The sequence below is a fragment of the Zootoca vivipara genome, chromosome Z1 (genome assembly GCF_965207765.1).
Source record: "Zootoca vivipara chromosome Z1, rZooViv2.hap1.1, whole genome shotgun sequence".
NCBI lineage: Eukaryota > Metazoa > Chordata > Lepidosauria > Squamata > Lacertidae > Zootoca > Zootoca vivipara.
In genome coordinates, this window is record NC_142583.1 from 3,987,906 (window position 1) to 4,008,566 (window position 20,661).

The 20,661-nt window shown below is 45.5% G+C and overlaps 1 protein-coding gene across 4 annotated transcripts; it reads left to right on the forward strand.

Annotated features, from left to right (window-relative positions):
• The first annotated feature begins 2,584 nt into the window (after positions 1 to 2,584).
• LOC118083669 (TRPM8 channel-associated factor 2) lies at positions 2,585 to 20,566 on the forward strand. 4 transcript variants are annotated; one of them, XM_088657535.1, is made up of 8 exons: positions 2,585 to 2,656; positions 9,340 to 9,991; positions 11,455 to 12,452; positions 14,075 to 14,169; positions 14,749 to 14,962; positions 15,905 to 16,144; positions 18,759 to 19,093; positions 20,104 to 20,566. In XM_088657535.1, exons 2-8 carry the CDS (start codon positions 9,375 to 9,377, stop codon positions 20,353 to 20,355), a joined length of 2,751 nt encoding a protein of 916 aa, XP_088513661.1. In that variant the 5' UTR covers positions 2,585 to 2,656; positions 9,340 to 9,374; the 3' UTR covers positions 20,356 to 20,566. The 4 variants fall into 4 exon arrangements, with proteins under 4 accessions (XP_088513661.1, XP_088513665.1, XP_088513657.1 ...); XM_088657539.1 differs by having other exon boundaries at positions 2,623 to 2,656; positions 9,618 to 9,991; XM_088657531.1 differs by lacking the exon at positions 2,585 to 2,656 and adding an exon at positions 5,031 to 7,402.
• Positions 20,567 to 20,661: the final 95 nt, after the last annotated feature.

The window sequence follows — 20,661 nt, forward strand, 5'->3', positions numbered from 1 at the left end:
GAAGACCCACTGAAATTTATGGATCTCATTTATTGAAGTATTCAATGTCAAATAAAATTTAACTTGATTTTTTAAGGTGGGTCAAATGTAGGCAAAAGCGGGGAGGGGGGAGGGGAAAGGGATTTGCAGCTGACATCTCTAGCCGGCTCTTTTCACTGCAATCACTGGCGGAGAAAGGAGGGGGAGTGGGGGCGGTCCGCCCTGGGTGTAATCCCTGGGGGGGGGCGCTGCCTGCAGGATGCTTGCCACCACTGGCATCCCCCCCAGAGGCTCGCTGCCGCCAGCGCACCTCCCTGGGAGGCTTGCCCCCGCCCCCAGATACTCGCCGCTGTCGCACTCCCACGGCGGCTGCCCCTGCCCCCACGGCAGGGGAGGAGCAAGGGGTACGGTGGGGGCTGTCCACCCCAGGTGTCACCACTGAGGGGGGGTGACAAAATGCTGGGCAGCACTCACTGCAGGGCCTGTAGTGCGCCCAAGCCATGTGTCTCTCCTGGGAGTGACACGGTGGCTTGGGCGTGCGCAGACTCCCTGCTGCCCAAATGGTCCGTCCACTCCCCCCCCCCCGTTCTAGGGCAGCTGAGTGGGAGGAGGCAGGCAGGCTCCTGGAGGCCCCGCAGTGCCGCCCGCGGCTGCCGCTGCTTGGCAAGCGGAGGGCGGGCACACAGAGCAGCAGGCTCCGGGCTGACAGCCTCGGAGCTCCAAGTTTCCCCTCCTCTCTCGCACCTCCCCTTTGCTCCTTCCTTCACAGCTTTGGAGAGTGCAAGGGCTGCTGCTCCTGCTGGCCTGGCTAAAATTAGCCCCCGCAACCACCTGCCTGGCGAGCAACAGCCCTCTTTTTTAAAAAATAATATTTATTGATTTTTTGACATATAACAACAAAACATACATCACCCACACACCAACCCCGGCATTACCTAAAATAGAAAACAAGAAACACAAATAAAAACATTAACATATCTAAAGATAATAATAATAACAACAACAACAACAACAACAACAACAACAACATACATATATAGTTCAAAAACCATTCATCTTTTCTGACATTGTAGGTTGACCTACTCAGCCCCCCTTACTGTGGTTCATCTTATACTCTCTTTGGCAATTTCATAATCATCATCTTAACATTGTTTCTTTCTATCTTAAACATGTTTATACCTTTTAAATTTTACACCAAAATTCTATAATTATCCTTTTCATTATAGATTGCATATTTATCATCTATGACAACATCATACTCCTCTTTCCTTACATACGTATTATATTTCTGCCTCAAACATACTTCTTCATTTAATTCATATTATAAAATTATTTATCTGCTTTTATACTATACTAAACTAAAAATCCTCTTCCTTACACCCACGCCTCTCTTCTAAGAACTCCCCATCTCAGTCAAAACCATATTTCTATTGTTAACCCTTCTAATCACGTCCCCTTTTACGGTCAGCAAGTCTATATAAACAGTCCTATTTCGATCCGGGTTACCCTATTACATAGCCAATTATAAACTACAGTGGAACCTCGGTTTATGAACACCTCGGTTTATGAATTTTCGGTTTATGAACGCCGTGGACCCATCTGGAACGGATTAATTCATTTTCCATTACTTTCAATGGGAAAGTTTGCTTCAGTTTATGAACGCTTCAGTTTATGAACAGACTTCCGGAACCAATTACACCCATGCTTCAGTTTATGAACGCTTCAGTTTAAGTACTCCGCGGACCCATCTGGAACGGATTAATCCATTTTCCATTACTTTCAATGGGAAAGTTTGCTTCAGTTTATGAACGCTTACTCCGCGGACCGTCTGGAACGGATTAATTCACTTTCTATTACTTTCAATGGGAAAGTTCGCTTCAGTTTATGAATGCTTCAGTTTATGAACAGACTTCTGGAACCAATTGTGTTCATAAACCGAGGTACCACTGTACCTTTATCCCACCCCCTTCCTCACCTTTCTTTCTACCCTCATTCCTTTAACCTTCCCCTGCTGCCCTGCATCTTTATTCAATCCTGTAAGTCTAAGCACCCCTTTTCTGTTTTCTTTGGTCATCTCGACTCCTTGGTCCGATGTCTTCATCTGTCGAGAGGAGATATTTTTCAATTCATACTGGTTTTTCTCAGCTAGTTTTTCGTTCACAGATGGACTCTCACTCCTTCTGTACCACTCAATTTCTTCTATATGGACTGGGGTGCTCTCATCCTTCCCCAGTCCTTCTTGTTGGGCTTTCTCCCCCAATTCCGACTGGACAGTTGGACTCTCACTCCTGCTGTTCAGTTCTTTCTGGTCATCGCAACCTTTTATTTTTCTAATCTCCAGATTGCACTGTACCAGGTCATTTTTAATTTCCAATAGCTGTGCCAGCACAAACTGCATAAAGTCAGACATGTTTTGGCTATCTGGTTTCCTTCTCCAAGGACAGTCAGTGTTTGCAGAACAGGAAATGGTAGCCATAACTCATCCGAAATCGAAAGTCAAAAGTAATACTCCATTTTCAAAGAATATATCCTTTTTTCTTTACCAAGATCCAATCCAATTCCCTTATATATCCGGTCCTTATATTCAGTAGAGCTCTAGGCAATTCAGGATTTCAAAATCGAAAGTACATTACTTTAGAATGAATCACGATAGCCGCTTAGAGGGCTCTCCTCCAAAGTAAGTTACGGCTAATTTTTCCCATTTAGGCAGTTCTTAGCTTCTTAAATTCAAATGCAGCTTTGGGCTCAGGACAATATTATTGCCTTTTCCGTCCCACAGTGGTCAGGGGATGACTTCCTATTTTCCACTCCTTCCCATGGCCCGATTTTTATTGATTTACCTGTTCAGTGTTGTTTTTTTCAGTACTCACGGTACAGTCCTTTTTAGTTCCAAATTTAGAAAGAACCAATCGCTGTTGCTGGCAAGGTCGCAGCTTCGTGCCTCCGAGATAGCTTGAGCAACAGCCCTCTTGGCTGGGGGGGGGGGGGCTCCATTGCACAAGACCCAGTCCTGCTTTGGGGCTGCTGCCACCGGTACTGCTAAGCAAAAATGCACCGAGGTTGCAGGGCTCAGACTGGAATGGGGCAGGGAAGGAAGGTGGGGAGGGGCAGTGCCAGATTTATGTATAGGCTAAGTAGGCTGAAGCCTAGGGCCTCTAAATCTAGGGGGCGTTGCCAGCCCGTCCACCCCCCAGCGGGCAGTCTCCCCTCTCCCCAAATTGCAAACCCAAGACTTCATGCAAGGGCAGGGCAACTCAGGCCCAGCAACTATGAGACTCAGGGCCAGCCAGTGGGGCCCAATTTGAATTTTTTTTTGAGGGGCCCTAGTTCACAGCCAAAGTCTGCAGAATCTTAGAGATATAAATCCGTGTGCTAGGTCAGCAAAGCCCTTCAGAAATCAGACCTGTTATTGAGTTCTTGTGAAAGTTTGTACAGTTCACCTCTGGATTTTTAAAGGAAAATTAGAGAAGATTTTGATGAGCTTGAGAAACAAGCAAAAGCCCCCTTGCCAAATTTTAACCACAAAACAAGGAGACAAAGAGTGAGGGAACGGCAAAGAAATTACAAAAGTGCACCTGATCATAGAATCATAGAGTTGGAAGAGACCACAAGGGCCATCCAGTCCAACCCCCTGCCAAGCAGGAAACACCATCAAAGCATTCCTGACATATGGCTGTCAAGCTTCTGCTTAAAGACCTCCAAAGAAGGAGACTCCACCACACTCCTTGGCAGCAAATTCCACTGTCGAACAGCTCTTACTGTCAGGAAGTTCTTCCCAATGTTTAGGTGGAATCTTCTTTCTTGTAGTTTGAATCCATTGCTCCGTGTCCGCTTCTCTGGAGCAGCAGAAAACAACCTTTCACCCTCTTCTATATGATGCACTGATGCCTTAGATGCACTTTCTTCAAGAGATAAGTTTAGGATACAATCCTTTATTCCTATATTCCTATTTTAGATGCACTTGAAGCCAATTTAAAAAGAGCCAGAAGTGACTTAGTCATGCTGGCCACATGACGCGGAAGCTGTACGCCGGCTCCCTTGGCCAGTAAAGCAAGATGAGCGCCACAACCCCAGAGTCGTCCACAACTGGACCTAATGGTCAGGGGTCCCTTTACTTTACTGTGTAGAGATGTTGCACAATTGTTTTCCATTCTTGCTATCCTGATAGCATCTAAGCAAGAAATTCAGCAAAGTGTTGATGGAAGCATACCCAGAAGATATTGATCTGAAATTTCTTGATGAATTTTTGCACTTTCACCTGTATATGAGGCAAAGCCATATGCTTACAGGCTCAGACCTTTATTAAATTATAGTAGTACCTCGTTTTGTGACCGGGATCTGTTCCGGAGCCCCATTTGCTGGCCGCAAATGGACAAAGCACCGCGTCTGTGCATGTGTGCAGAGTGGTTTGCGTGTCTGCGCATGCGCCACACACGATTTAGCGCTTCAGCGCATGCGCGAGCGGCGAACCCGTTCTGGTACTTCCGGGTTTGCTGCAGATGTTCGAGAGAACGGGCGCTTGACGAGGTGGATGCTAGACGAGGAAAAAATTCAGATGGACTTTCCCACTGTGGAAGCAATTTTGCAGCTATTTCTTAGCTTTATGGTCACTAACAGCTCGGGAGTTTTTCAAGACTCAAAATAATTAAAAATTAATTAAGGGCCACAAAGTCTCAAGAGAGGTTGTGCGCACTGTACATTTCAACTGTACATTGAAAGTGACAAACTGAAACAAATTTTGATGAAGTTTTTTTGATGTCCTTTAGAGGAGAAATTGTGAATTGCAGAATTTTAAATACCGGTCATTTTCCTTGGCTTCACTCAATTTTGTTTATAACACTTGCATTTTCTTCTAGTCGTGGGGGGGGGGGATTGTGAGGGGCCTCACAAGTGAAGTAGCCTTGTGCCTCTCTTCATCTAAATCCGGCCCTGGGGAGGGGGCACCCCAAAACCTTTCCCACTCGTGTGTGTCTGTGTGTGTGTCTGTGTGTGTGTCTGTGTCTGTGTCTGTGTCTGTGTGTGGCTATCTTCTCCTCCTTGCCATGCACCTCAGTTCTCTCTCTGGGAATTGTTTCATTGTGGCGTTAAAATTGGGAATTGTTTCATTGTGGCGTTAAAATTGTTCTCACTGCATACAGCCCAAGAAGACAAGGACAAAAATTTACCATGTCAGCTGTTTGGAACGGATTGTTGAATGGTGGAACGGATTGTTGAATGGTGGAGCTGGGTGGGGAGAGAGGGAATCCAATACATCTAGTTTTGTCAAATAAATAAAGGGGATAAGCACTGAAATTGGTTGCCGTAAGGATTTTCAAAATGGATAAGTACAAGAAGACTGAGCAGCCTGGCAGATATTATTTATTTGGTCTCCAGTCCCCTTCCCATCTATGCTGTTCTCTCATGATACTTTTGCTGTTCAAACTGGAATCGCATTAGCTTTTTATATATTCATCTAAGCAGGAGCATATGATTCAATAACATACAAGAATTAAGAAATAAAGATAGTACAATTGAATAAAATTAAACTTAGAGACACAAAAGACATATTTGGGTTGCTTCATTCACAATCACATCACTGAAAAACATTGTTATCATTTTTATTGGTGCTGGGGTAGTAAATTGTTTTTTAAAAAAGATTTGTTTTATTAATAAATATTAGCTTTTTTGACCACCATGTCACACTGCTGACTCATATTTAGCTTGTCGTCTCCTAAAACACATGGCTTTATACGTACTGCTGTCAAGCCAGGTGTCAGCAATCCTGTATTTGTACTTCTGGGTTGTTTTTTAACTCGGATCTCTGTTCCGTTTCAGTTTGTTAGTTTTGGCCCTGATCTCTATCCAGACAAGGCTATCTTGAATTCTCTTCTTGTTTTCTAAGCTGTTAGTTTTGTTTTCTAAGCTGTTAGTTATACCACCCAGTTTGGTGTCATCTCCAAACCTGATGAGCATCCTCTCCACCCAAGTGATTTATAAAGGAGTTAAACCACACTGGACTCAAGAGAGAACCTTGCAGCACCCTCGCTTGTCACTTCTATCCAGGTTGACAAGGAACCATTGATGGCCCATGTTTGGGCACAGCCCATCAGTCGGCTACAAATCTACCTAACAGTATCATTGTCCACATTTTACCACTTTGCAACAAAAATATCACACGAGACCTTATTTAAAAAAGTCTTGCTGAAAACAATTTTCATAAATTCCTATAATTACCATTATAACCAATAAACAATAATCAAATCATAAGAAAATCAATACTACCACTTCTACTTAACCTTACTATATTTTTTCCAGGTATCTTGCTTCATTTAGGTGAGTTTTTATTAAGAACAGGACTATTATGAATCCCAAGGTAGCATGGACTGGCTAGATGCAGAGGAGCGGTGGGCGGCACCAGCCGGGGGAACCCCAGGGGAACCCCCAAGGGAAGAAGGCTCAGTGCCAGGGAATTGGTGGTAGGATAGTGATGAGTGGTCAGAGGTAGAAGGAGCAGACTGCGAGCAGGAGATGTCAGAAGCAGAAGAGGTGACAGGCTTTAGTGAACAGGAAGAGGCTGTGGCAGAGCACAGTTCAGACTCTGAGGCAGAAGCAGGGCTGGAGACAAGTAGGCCCAGGAGCCAGAGAGGCAGGCTGCTAAAGCCAGGGAGTCCCGTTGTCAGGAGTATGGGCAGGAGTCAGGCTCTGGGGCCTGTAGTGCTTTGCAGGACTGGGGCCTGCCTCAGCTTGTGCTGGAGAGACAAGGAGTGACCACTCAGTTGAGACCACTTGATATCTCACTGCACCTGGTGGCAGGAGCTGGGAGGGATAAAAGCTCAGCATTTCCCTTCAGCTCTTTGCCACAGCAACGCTATCCCTGCCTGGTTGCATCTGGCCTCTTGCTCCTTGCTCCTTGGACCCTTGCCTTGCCGACGCCTTGCTCCTTGGACCCTTGCCTTGCCGACGCCTTGCTCCTTGGACCCTTGCCTTGCTGACGCCTTGCTCCTTGGACCCTCGCCTTTGCCAACGCCTTGATCCTCAACCCTTGGACCTCTGCCTTGCCGATGCCTTGATCCTTGACCCTTGGACCTTTGCCTTGCCGACGCCTTGCTCCTTGACTCCCAGACCTTCGCCTCTGCCTTGCTCCTTGACCCTGCGACTGTCTGCTGCTGGACCCTCAGCCCTGCACCTGTTCCTGCTTCTACACCACCATCTTGCCTCTGGTCCTGACGTCCTCAGTCAGGGCTTCAACCGCCCGCCGACCGGACCATGACACCCGTCCCCCCACTTGCTGTGACCAGCTGCCCTTGCCCCTGGTCTCCAAGAACATGCAGAGAAAGCAAACTGGCAGAGCAAGTTGTGCACAGATGCAGCTTGAGACCGTGTGGGAAAGACCCTGGAGAGGAGGAAGGCGGGGATCTTCTGTACTCACAACTGCTTCATCAGGGTGAGACCTCTAGGCCAGAGTTTTACTTTAAACTGAGCCATCCCCAGACGGCCTTTCAAATAGAGGATTCCTACAAATAAAAGACAGTCTTCTCTAAAGTAAGACACATGGGCCCCTAGACCAGCGCAGATACTTTCTTCTGTAAATTTTTTGACAGAAGGCATTGGACAGGCACGAATGGTCAGCTGAGTTTAACACAGAGGTACTGATGAATCCTAGGTGTGTTTGCACAGAATTAATAATAATAATAATAATAAATTTTTATTTATACCCCGCCCTCCCCAGTCAAAACCGGGCTCAGGGCGGCTAACACCAATAAAATTACAATAAAACATAAAAAGCAATTGATTGAAATACAGATTAAAATACAGTATTAAAATTTAAAATTTAAGTTTAAAATGCAGCCTGATTGTAAGTAGTCCATAAATCCAAGCCATGAGGGAGGAAAACACAGGGGTCAGACTAAGTCCAACCCAAAGGCCAGGCGGAACAGCTCTGTCTTGCAGGCCCTGCGGAAAGATGACAAATCCCGCAGGGCCCTGGTCTCCTGTGAAAGAGCGTTCCACCAAGTTGGGGCCAATACTGAAAAGGCCCTGGCCCTAGTAGAGGCCAATCTAGCCACCTTATGGCTCGGGATCTCCAGAATATTGTTGTTTGTGGACCTTAAGGTCCTCCACAGGGCATACTAGGAGAGGCGGTCCTGTAGGTACAAGTGTCCCAAGCCGCATAGGGCTTTAAAGGTCAAAACCAGCACCTTAAACCTGATCCTGTACTCCACCGGGAGCCAGTGCAGCTGGTAAAGCACTGGATGAATGTGATCCTGTTGTTGGTAAATTCAGTTCCACCTTAAGCATTATACCTTAAGGGTTAGACATGTTGCTGAGATAGCGTGTCACATGTCTATGCATTTCCATTTTATGCTGTTATGAGTTAGTTGCTGTAGGAGTATAGGAGGAGAAGCACTGCTCTCTCTCTCTTCCAAGTGTTCTAAGATGCTATAAATAAAACTGCTTATGGAAATACAAGATGCCTCTCATCTGCTTCGTCTTCTCCACTAACGCTGCTAACCCTAGTTACAGGTAGGTAGCCGTGTTGGTCTGAGTCGAAGCAAAATAAAAAAAAATCCTTCAGTAGCACCTTAAAGACCAACTAAGTTTTTATTTTGGTATGAGCTTTCATGTGCATGCACACTTCAACAGATACAGGGTCTAGCTCTTCTGTTTCAGTGTACTGTATCTGACGAGGTGTGCATGCACACGAAAGCTCATACCAAAATAAAAACTTAGTTGGTCTTTAAGGTGCTACTGCTAACCCTGCGTGGATAAGCTCTGCTAATTGCGTGCCCAGGCTACTGCGGTCCCTGGGTCGTGTTCCCCGGCTCCTGAAGGGAGAGAAGAAGGGGGGGCTGTTGGCTTCCCAGTTTCGGTGATTGTCTCAACACCTGTAAGTCCCATTATATTCAACACGTCTGACTCCCTAGTAGGTGTTGTTAGGGTTGCAGCTTTAGTAGGTAAGACAGGTGGGATTTAATTTCAAAAGGGGTTTAATTTTCCTTCTGCAATTCTGGACATGTTAATACAATAAACCGTGGCTTTTTAAAATCTAATCGTTTCTAGGTACAGAAACAAGGAAAAGCTTAAAGGGATTATAGTGTGGTTACTAACTTACTGACAGGTATTTAGCCTGGGCTTCTGATTGGCCTAAAGCTACACTCCCACACCCATTGTGTTCCCCCACCCCACCCCCAGAAAAAGCTAGCTGTTGGGTATAAAGGCCCCAACCTTTGTCACTGTGCACTGGCAGTTCTAGAGAGGAACTCAAGTTTGGTAAGGTTTTGTACACTTTAACTTTTTTATGGGGAAATATGGATGTAGTGGGTATTTGCAGATTCTAACTAGATGTCTTGGATTCTCTTCCCCACCCCCTCTCTCTTTCAGCTCCATCATTCAACAATCCATTCCAAACAGCTGGCATGGATTTCCAAAATTCTTACGCAACTCTAGTTAAGGGTGTCCCTTCTTTTGACTTTAGTGGAGGCTTCCAGCCTTGTGAGCTTCTGCTTACAGGAGATAAAGCTTTCCCTGTCCTTGCGAGTGCAAATGGGCAAGTGCTAATTGCTGCATCCCAGTACGGGGAGGGGCGCATGGTAGTTGTCTCCCATGAAGATGTCCTGAAAACTCCCCAGTTCTTGCCATTCATTAGAAATGTTTTGCAGTGGCTCAAGCCCTCAGTGGCATCGCAGGTGGGTGTCCATGCAAGCTTGGATTCCCTCTCTCAAATGCTCCTCCGTGATGGCGTGAAAGTGCAGGCGGGGGCAGCGCTGGGGTCTTCCCTGGGAGTCTACTGCGCAGATGCCTATGAGGAGGTGCACGCAGACGACCTTGTGCAGTTTGTGAAGAGCGGCGGGGGCCTGCTTATCGCAGGGCAGGCCTGGCACTGGGCAAGTCAACATGGCATGAAGAACACGCTGCTTGGGTTCCCTGGCAACTGGGTGGCGAGTGTGGCTGGTGTGTACTTCACTGGCAACGTTGGAGGCAAGGGGATCTTCCCTGTGTCCGCACAAATGCCGAGGATTCCACTTATCACCCAGTAAGTAAACCTCTTATCTACATTTTTCACTAAAAAAAAAACCGTGCAAGCCAATTCCCAACATTCCATCCATCCGTGTGCGTGTGCGTGCGTGCGCACATATATACATACATACATACATACATATGCAAAACTTGTGACCAAACACAGGTAAGAATTCAAGTCTACTTTGTGGTAATGATGGCAGCAATTAAAAAAGCAATCATTCCCTGGCACACAGGGCACCCTTCCATTTCATCCAGCAGAGCTTTCTCCTGCTGGCCCTAAGAGGTGATGTTAGGTATCCACCTAAGTCTCACTTACGGTGACTTGTTTGCTAGGCACTGAGGATTAAATTGCTCATAATAATAGTTGTGATTCCCATATTGCAGGGAGTTGGGATCCTTTCCAACTCAACAATTATATTATTCTGTACTTGTAGTCACCAAGATGCCTCTTTTTCTGCAGTGCCAGTGAGTTCTCCCAGGGAAGGGGTTGTCAGGAAATATTGGCTAATGTGAGCCAATTTTAGGGCTTAAAAGTGAGCCAGTGTGGTGTAGTGGTTAAGAGCGGTAGACTCATAATCTGGTGAGCTGGGTTCGCGTCTCTGCTCCTCCACATGCAGCTGCTGGGTGACCTTGGACTAGTCACACTTCTTTGAAGTCTCTCAGCCCCACTCACCTCACAGAGTGTTTGTTGTGGGGGAGGAAGGGAAAGGAGAATGTTAGCCCTTTGGAGACTCCTTCGGGTAGTGATAAAGCGGGATATCAAATCCAAACTGTTCTTCTTCTTCTTCTTAAAATAACCCTGGGGGAAATAGGAGTGCCCACAAATTATGAATTTAAGCCTTTAGCTTAAAGGGGTGGGTAAAAAAGTTCCAGGGACAAAATCCAGGTTGTCTTCCCTTCCTTCTGTTTCCCCCCTGCAGGGTTTTAATTTCTCTTTATTGGATGTAGTTGAATTATGGGGCTCTACTGCATGCAATAAGAGAAGCAGTCAGGTGCCTACCTAGGGAGACATGCGAATAAAAAACGAGTTACATACAAATTAGCCAGGCCAGCTCACCTGCCAGCCCATGTAAGGTACTGGTGGTCAGGATGAGCCCTGCGCCAAAAGGGATGATTTTGATAATCACTGCCTTACTGCAGCCACGTTTCACCCTGCATCTTTGCTGGCCATACAGCAAAATGAGCACATCACACCAGTGGGGCGTACGCATCTCTCATTGGAAAAGGCCTGGCTCTTCTGGAACTGCCACTGTAGAAGTCTAAGGAATTTGCTAGGGAAAACGTAAAGCGATGAATTACAGCAGTAAATTACATATAAATCCTAGTGACAAAATTGTAATTTGTTGTATTGGAAAGTATATACTGTACATGAAATTGTAAGAATCTCTTGAGATCCTTCAGGAAAGGACAATAAGATGCTGTCTTGCCATATAGTGTTACTCCTCATGATAAGAATTGATATTGCTTTTCTCCCAGGCATGGATTAGATATCCAAAGTGATTTAACAGCTCTTCTCAATGGAGTGAAAGAATTCAAGATACAGGATGGCGTTCCATCTGAGCTGCTAATCCATGGAGTCTTGGCATTTCCAGTTGCCATAGATGATGCTCACCAGTCATTTCTTGCAGCTGCTCACTATGGGAGGGGACGGGTTATCGTAAGTGCTCATGAAAACCTATTTAGCACACCATCAATGAAACCTTTCATCGTCAATGCAATCCGGTGGCTTAGTTCTGGGAAGGGAGGAAAGGTTGGCGTTGGAGATTATCTCGAGGACCTTCACTCCATGCTAGATCAAGCAAAGATCACATCTGAGCTAACAGACCTTAAAGATGGCCTCAGTGTGTATTGCTGTACAGCCTACTATGACACAGAGGTGGAAAAAATCCAAGAGTTTGTCTCTGAAGGAGGTGGTCTCCTGATTGGCGGACAAGCCTGGTCAAGTGCTGATGAAAATCCTGGTTCCAGTATTATTGCTGAGTTTCCGGGAAACAAAATACTGGAGAAATTTGGAATTGGAATCCTTGAAAATCCCATCACCTCATCTGATGAAAGCTTCCCAGCTAGACAGGCCAGAGACGTTGCTTTGGCATATCACTTCCGGAAAGCGTTCTTTCAATTCCAGCAACACATTCAGAACCGTCAAGCTCTGAAGTCGCCATATTCCTCATGGCTTAAGAAGCTAGGACAAGATTTGGTTACACTGATAAAGATTCCAGCTGCTGACTCCCCTACTATATTCTCTGTGCATGAAGATGTGATGGAGCTGATGAAGTCCAGGGGAATTCCTGAGATCAGTGCAAGCAACCCCATCAAATCCAGTTCAGAGGAGGCATTTTTTATCAGGCTGGCTTCAGAGCTCTACAACGTTTCCCCAGAATTCCAAAAGCTAGCGCCCAGCCTGAATCAACAGCTTGGAGCAACTTACCCTATTTCCCCTCCTCAAACTATCAGAATAAATGGAAAGAATAATGGTAAGAAGTATTTTCAATTTTTTTATTCAGCTAATTGCTATGGGTTTGATCTGCTGGCTTTAGCTATCTGAATACAGTATCTGACTTCCTGAGAATTTGCCATAACCTGGGAAGGGCCTTGTTGAAATATTGTCTCGGCCATAAAGTCATAGTGGCCCTGAGCAAGCCATAACTCAGCTCATTCCTCACCTGCAATATGTGAGAATAATTACTAATTACTGCTGAGCTGAAAGGTTAACACAACAAACTTTTGGATTGAAATTAGGGGTACAAGGTGAATTGTCTCACATCTTTCTTCTTTTTGTTAAATGCTGTCGCTATGCTATCAAATGTTTTTAGAGAAGCAGTGGTAGTTGCTGGCTTGTGGCTGCAATTTCTCCATCCCCATCCCCACCTCAAAATGTTTTGGGATGATGTTCTGTAATAACAAATTGTCGTTCCCAGGTGTCTTTTAGAGAAAAAGTGGGGGCTGGAATAAAGAGCATTCCTTGTTGTGGGTGCTAGTCTCCTACTCCATAAACACACACATTTCCTCTTCTTCAGATCGGTTGTCAAAATATATAATCTCTGTCCTAAAACTGTATTGGCCTACCTTAAATTGTAAGGATTGCTAAAGTAATGTGGTCCATTCATGAGTTTGACCTCTTGAATTGTGCTGACTTTTGTTTATAGCAGTTACAGCAGTAAACAATGGAACAATGTTCTGAAAACCGTTTCTCATTTGGCTCCTGGTTGTGGGACTTCTGGGAATGACTTAACTGTCCAGTATACCTGAAGGAGTGTCTCCACCTCCATCATTCTGCCCGGACACTGAGGTCCAGCACCGAGGGCCTTCTGGCGGTTCCCTTGTTGCGAGATGCCAAGTTGCAGGGAACTAGGCAGAGGGCCTTCTCGGTGGTGGCGCCTGCCCTGTGGAATGCCCTCCCAACAGATGTCAAAAAGGAAAACAACTACCAGACTTTTAGAAGACATCTGAAGGCAGCCCTGTTCAGGGAGGCTTTTAATGTTTAATAGATTATTGTGTTTTATTTTTCTGTTGGAAGTCGCCCAGAGTGGCTGGGGAAACCCAGCCAGATGGGCGGGGTATAAATAATAAATTATTATTATTATTATTATTATTATTATTATTATTATTATTATTAACTGGAGCTTCATGCTGCTGTCTAATAGGGATGTTTTGTTTGTATACTCAGGACTTCTCTTTACAACAAACCACAAGCTATTTAGAATATGTAAATATGCAGATATGCTCTCTGGGAAAGATGGTAACTAACTGAATTCTAATAAAGTCCAGCTTTCTGAAGCTTTGTTCTGGGGGTAAGCCCCACCAAACCCAGAGGGAATTACTTCTGAACATCATTGGGGCTGTGCAGGAGCAACGCAGATACCGTTTTGGAGAAATGGTGGAATCAGAGCCAAATAAATTGACATCCTCCTATTGCTTACAAGACGTTCCAAGGATTTTATAGTAAAATCTCTAGTTAACCTATACAAAGTTTGAAGTCTTGGACTCGGTGGGAAAGTATTTTCGAAAAAGGAAAGCTAACTAAACTGTTTTATTTGTACCGAACAACTTTTGACTGATTTATACACTGTATTTCAACTGCTTTGACCTTTTGCAGGAAATGAAGCATGGAGAAGCACGGGCCTCTATGTCCCCCCAATGAAAACAGCCAGCTTGCTGTTTCCCTACAATGCCATCGGTGCTAAATTACAGGTGCTAAGGAACTTACAATAACTTCAGCTGAACTGCAAACAACAGACTCTGTACTGTTTTTACTATATGGTTCAGATCTACTTTGGGGGCTGGAATTTCTTGTGAAATTATTGTGTCACAAGACACAATAGGTACCTCTAGCATGCTAAACCTTGCATTCTTCCATTTTCTGTTTGTTGAACAAAATCATTGAGAGCATAGGAGCCAACTCCTAGGGGCTGAGAGGTCTTCGCCCCCCATAAAATATTTAAGGGTGCCAGGCTTCCCCAAAGTTGACAGTCATTGCCATACAAATGGTGTGCGTCCACCGCATCATGTGAGCGATTATGCGGGGCGGGGCCTTTCCTGCCCCCCCCCAATATTGGCACCCCTGATTGAGAGGACTGACCCTGATCTGTAAGACCTGGGAATAAGGCTTACCTGGGAATAAATCAAAATTAAACTTTCTAACTTAGCATCAACACATCAGTTTCAAGATGGGAGTCATGTCAAAGGGACACAGCAGACCAAATAGTGTTTAATGGCCCATTGTCTTTTGTAGCAAAGTCTGATTTGAAGCATCACACTTCCTTTCTCTAGGTGCAGATTGGTTGTCATTCGGATGACATAAGTGATGCCGAGGAGCTGAAACGTGCTCCCGTAGTAACAAGGAGGTTTGAAGTGAAGGCTCAGAGGGTGCAAGTCTCCAGCTTGTGGGGTGGCCTCTTATACATCATTGTGCCAGAGAAGTCATCGGTGGGCCTGATCTCCGTTACCATCGAAGGAGCAGTCCAGGCACCTTATTACAAACATGGTAAGAAGGAAAGTACACACCTACGAGTTGTGCAGAAGTCTCAGTGGCACTTATTTCTGAGTAGACTTGCATAGGAATGCCCTGGAAATGTTCTTTGAACTATAGGAAATGGATCTGAATTCAAACGTAAAGGAATTGGCAAGCAGGTAGGAGACCCATTGCATTCTGGGAGCTCCGCAGAGCACACAGTTTCTTGCCTGGTGCTGCTCATAGAAAAACAAATCTTGCAGATACAGCCCCCTCTAGACTTTCCTACCTCTTTGGCCATTCTTCTTAGAGGGAGAGAGATAAAGTAATATGGTACAATTTTTTAAAAAAGTACTTCTGAATATGTTCAGAGTGCCATGGCCTCACTATTGCACCATTTCAGCCTGTCCCCCCACCCCCACCCCACCCATTCATCCTTAACAAACAGTGTGTTGGGCAGGCCTGGAGTGTGGGGTGGCCCTTCTGTACCACCACCAAGACACACCTGATCATGTGTGATTGTTTTCACCTTTGTTGTAATATCTGAGCAAACTGTGCAACTCTTGCAACCATCGCGGATCTCCCAATGCTCTGCTGCCATGTCTAAATTCTGCTGGTGTTTCCAAGAACTGCTCCCCTCTTTGCAGCACACTTATGAACACTTTGTAGCTCCTCCTATTATTGCAATGAACCTGACATCCATTGCTGCCTTCGGCCTGAAGTGCCACCTGGCCTGTACTTTGAAAGGATGGTGGAATCAGCTGAGGCATTCCAGGACTTGCGAGTCCCCTTCTTTCTATGAATGGATGCAAATGCTGTTAATGAGTGTTATCTGTCATTTCTTTTTTAGAGACTGGTTTTTTCTTTTAAATGAACTTGCTTAATTACTTGGTGTTATCCACATAATGGAGAAGTATGCAATGTGGTTTTTTCCCTTCAAAATAAACATCTCCCTTTGCTAAAATATTTCACTAGGTGAAACCAGCACGTCTGCCTGGCAGAACACTATCTGCCACTTTCCTGCTCCCTGGGCTGAGCTAGAAACCGCAAACGTTATTTTGACAGTGCCAGCAGACAATGTGCGGACTATGGACAATCCTGGGGTTCTTCTCACCATCTGGGACGACATGATGAAGGCAGTGGCCAAGTTAGCATCCGTCCCTGCTGTTTTCCCCAGGCCAGAGAGAATTGTGGCAGATGTTCAAATATCAGTTGGCAAGTACAATATTTACAAATTCATACATTATGTGGCTGGAAGTGGCATTTTGCACAATGCAGCAGTTTTGAGACAAGCAGTCCAGAGGGCACTGGTGTGCTAGAAACTTAAGCTAGCTGGTTATTAGGCCATTTCGCTCTCCTGACTTACCCCTGAAGATTTCTGGGAATTGTAGTCTGAAGGGCCAGACATGAGGAATTTTGCATTCTACCAGATTCCCTTGGATCTGTGCCACCCATTTCACATCCTCGGGCTTTGCAGTGAGCAATCTACATGTATCGCCCCGCCCTGTGAGAGTACAGTTGTCATAGCTGCCAAGTCTCCCGTATTCTCCGGGAAACCCCCATTTTTCTAGCTGTTCTCAGCTGAAAAAACGGATTTTTTTGTTTTCCCCCGGTTTATTCTGGCACGGTGGCCATTTTGGAACTGGGCAAAGCAGCATCAAAAGTCACTTCTGAGCATGCTCCGCCCAGTTCCAAAATGGCGGCAGCGCTACTTCCGGTCTTCTACTTCCGGTCCGGTCCCTTATTTCTCCCACAGCAACTTGGTAGGTATGACAGTTGTAGCTTCCCTTAGGTCAAGGGTACGTGACTTTTTGGGCTCTACAATCCTTAGTCAGATTGACCAGTTTTGATGGGCGAGTGGAGCCACCTAACTGTCAAACCACCAGCTGTCACAAAGATGCCCACTATTTTGATGCTTTGAAGTCCCAAAGTTGGAGGGGGAAATGGAGTGGAGGGAGATACTTCTAAGCAGGCGTATCAGTACAGTCACCTTCCTAATGACAACGGATTTGCATTGAAACTGCTGCCAAAACCAGCAAGGGTGGTGGTGGACCTTGTATAATTGAAACCATCAACTGACATCATACCACCCATCACAGTGACATCAGCTGATTGACAAGCGAGGTATTTTTTTTAATGGTCTTGTGGGCCAAACTGGCTGGCCAAGATTGTCCCACAGGCCAGGCAGCTCCACACCACTGTCTTAGGCCCTCCTTGCCCAAAGGTCTCCCTCAGAGCACGTGGACCTTTGCCCTAAGGAAGCCTGTTTGCTAGATGGACACTTCTTTTCACAAAAGCTGGTTTCCCACAGGCATCTAGTTGTCCACTGTGAGAACAAGGTGCTGGACTAGGTCTCTTCTGATTCACTTTAGTTGTCAAAGTGTTCCTTTATAATGGGGCAGAGCCTGAGACCATATGATACAACCATCTTACTAAAACTAAGCAACTTTGGTTTGGGTCAAGTGCCTTGGTAGGAAGGCGCCTAGGAACCATGATGGAAGATAGAATTCAGTCTTCTGTCCTGTTCTCAAAAGGCAATGCACACAGACTAATGCACAAATCCAATGATGATTATGGTGGTGATAATTTATTATTTCTATCCCGCCCATCCAGCTGGGTCTCCCCAGGCACTCTGGACGGCCTCCAACAGAAGGTTAAAAATACATTAAAACATCAGTTATTAAACTGTCTTCAGATGTCTTCTAAAAGTCCGATAGTTGTTTATTTCTTTGAAATCTGATGGGAGGGCGTTCCACAGGGCAGGTGCTACTACCGAGAAGGCCCTCTGCCTGGTTACTTGTAACTTTGCTTCTCACAATGAGGGAACCGCCAGAAGGCCCTCGGTGCTGGATCTCAGTGTCTGGGCAGAACGATGAGGGTGGAGACGCTCCTTCAGGTGTTACTGGGCCAAGGCCGTTTAGGGCTTTAAAGGTCAGCACCAACACTTTGAATTGTGCTCGGAAATGTACTGGGAGCCAATGTAGGTCCTTTCAAGACCGGTATTATGTGGTCTTGGCGGCCGCTCCCAGTCACTAATCTAGCTGCCACATTCTGGATTAGTTGGAGTTTCTGGGTCACCTTCAAAGGTATCCCCACATAGAGCCCATTGCAGTAGTCCATGTGGGAGATAACTAGAGCATGCACCACTCTGGTGAGACAGTCTGCGGGCAGGTAGGGTCTCAGTCTGCATACCAGATGAAGCTGGTAGACAGCTGCCCTGGACAGCCGCCAGTCCAAAATGACTCCCAGGCTGCACACCTGCTCCTTCAGGAGCACAGTTGCCCCATTCGGGACCAGGGAGTCGTCGTCCCCCCCCCACACACACACCGTTCCCCCCGAACAGTACTTCTCTTTTGTCAGGATTCAACCTCAACCCATTAGCCACCATTCAACCTCCAACCGCCTCCAGGCACTCACAGAGGACCTTCACCGCCTTCACTGTTTCCACTTTGAAAGAAAGGTAGAGCTGGGTATAATCTGCATACTGATGAACACCCAGCCCAAACCCCCTGATGATCTCTCCCAGCGGCTTCATTTATGTTAAAAAACATGGGGGAGAGGACGGGGAACCCTAAATATGGCTTGCTTGCTGCCTTAGCCAACGCCTGCTCTGCCCCAACAACATTTAAGCACATCGATCTGAGTAGTTTCCTCACGTTTCCCAACAGACAACATCACCTGACCAGAAAGCCATTTGTGCTGCCATGATTTCCAAAGGATGGCCCTCAACTGTGTTTTGTCTACTGTGTTTTATCTACAGCTGGTTCCTTGGCATTCAGCTCCTAAGGGTCTATTTTATGTGTCTTTCTCCTCCCTCGCCGCTCCTTAGGTTGGATGCATGCTGGCTACCCAATCATGCTTCACTTGGAGTCTGTGCAAGAGATGATAGATGTGCAGTCCATACATGCCAATGGCCTATGGGGTCCCATTCATGAGCTAGGGCACAACCAGCAGCAGGACGGGTGGGATTTCCCACCTCACACCACTGAAGCCACCTGCAATCTCTGGTCTGTCTATGTGAATGAGACTGTCCTGAGCACCCCAAGAGAAAGGGCCCATGAGGAACTTCTGCCGGAGCTCAGAAAGACAAGGATTGAAAATTATATTAAAAATGGCCAGCTAAAGGACTTTGAGCTGTTTACTGCACTGGAACCATATTTGCAGGTAAAATGCAATAAAAGTATATCAACATTCCATGCCTGATTTCTGTGGGAACCGAAGGCTGTGGCTATGGGAGAAACAAGAACCTCTTGGGCTGTTAATACTATGACCACCGCCACTGTAGGCTCAGGTTGTATATACAGTGGTGCCTCGCTAGACGAATTTAATTCGTTCCACGGGTCTTTTCTTATAACGAAAAATTCATCTAGCGAATCCCATAGGAATGCATTGAATTTTTTTTTGCCCATAGGAACGCATTAATTGAATTTCAATGCATTCCCATGGGAAACTGAGATTTGCTAGACGAATTTTTCATAAAACGAATTCGTCTAGCGAGGCAACCTCCGCTAGAAAAAACCTTTTGTTAAGTGGAAATTTCATTAAGCAGGGCATTCGTTAAGCGAGGCACCACTGTATGTGTAAATGAACCCTATATCATAAAAACAGCACAGTTTCAGAGCTAGAAACCGCAAACCATTCAGAGATTGGGGTGGCATGCAACAAAATGTTACAGACAAAAAGGGCATTCTGAGCATAACTTTATGAGCATATCTCTTCCTTACTTTTTACAGGTTGGTAGCCGTGTTGGGTCTGACGTAGTCAAAACAAACAAAAATCCTTCAAGTAGCACCTTAGAGACCAACTAAGTTTGTCATTGGTAAGAGCTTTTGTGTGCATGCACACTTCTTCAGATACACTGAAACATGGTATACACAGCCGTCAACAGGTTTACCACTCCTATCAGCCAATCACCCATTCCCACCACCCTTCTAAGTCATACCCCTCCCCACCCTCTGACTATACATAAGGGTCTGGTGACTTCTGTTTCAGTGTATCTGAAGAAGTGTGCATGCACATGAAAATTCATACCTATGACAAACTTAGTTGGTCTCTAAGGTGCTACTGGAAGGATTATTTTATTTTATTTTTTGTTTCTTCCTTACTTTGTACATAGAAGCCATTATGAAGTACTTCAGAAAGGGACTGAATACACATATTTTTCTGATTTTCAGCTGCAGGAGGCATTTGGATGGGAGCCCTACATGCGCATTTTTGCTGAGTACCAAAAAATGACCCAAATCCCAGAAGACAACGAGTCCAAGATGAATCTGTGGGCAGAAAAGTTCTCCCAGCAAGTGAAGAGAGACCTAGCCCCTTTCTTTCAAGCCTGGAAGTGGCCTATTAAGAAAGAGCTTTCTCAGAAGCTGGCCAGAGCCTTCCCCACATGGGCAGAGAATCCAATGAAGCAGTATGTGTCTCCATAAGGAATCAGAAGTGCTTGGATCTGAATGAATGAATCTGAAAGACACAATTAAACTGAATCAACTGCAAGATGAATTCCGCTTAAAATTGCTCACTGCTGATTTGGGTTTGGTGATTTGCCTAATGCTTTTTTATGATTAGTGCCTCTTTCCTGTTATGGGTCCTATAGTATAGCTATGATACATAATAAAAGTGGAAATGATTATGTAGTCACCTGGCTGTCTCCATCTCCTTTTATGGGTGTTCTTTATACTGTGTTTTCTGCATTGTGTCTACATAAACTCATAATCTGGCAGCTAGCAAACATA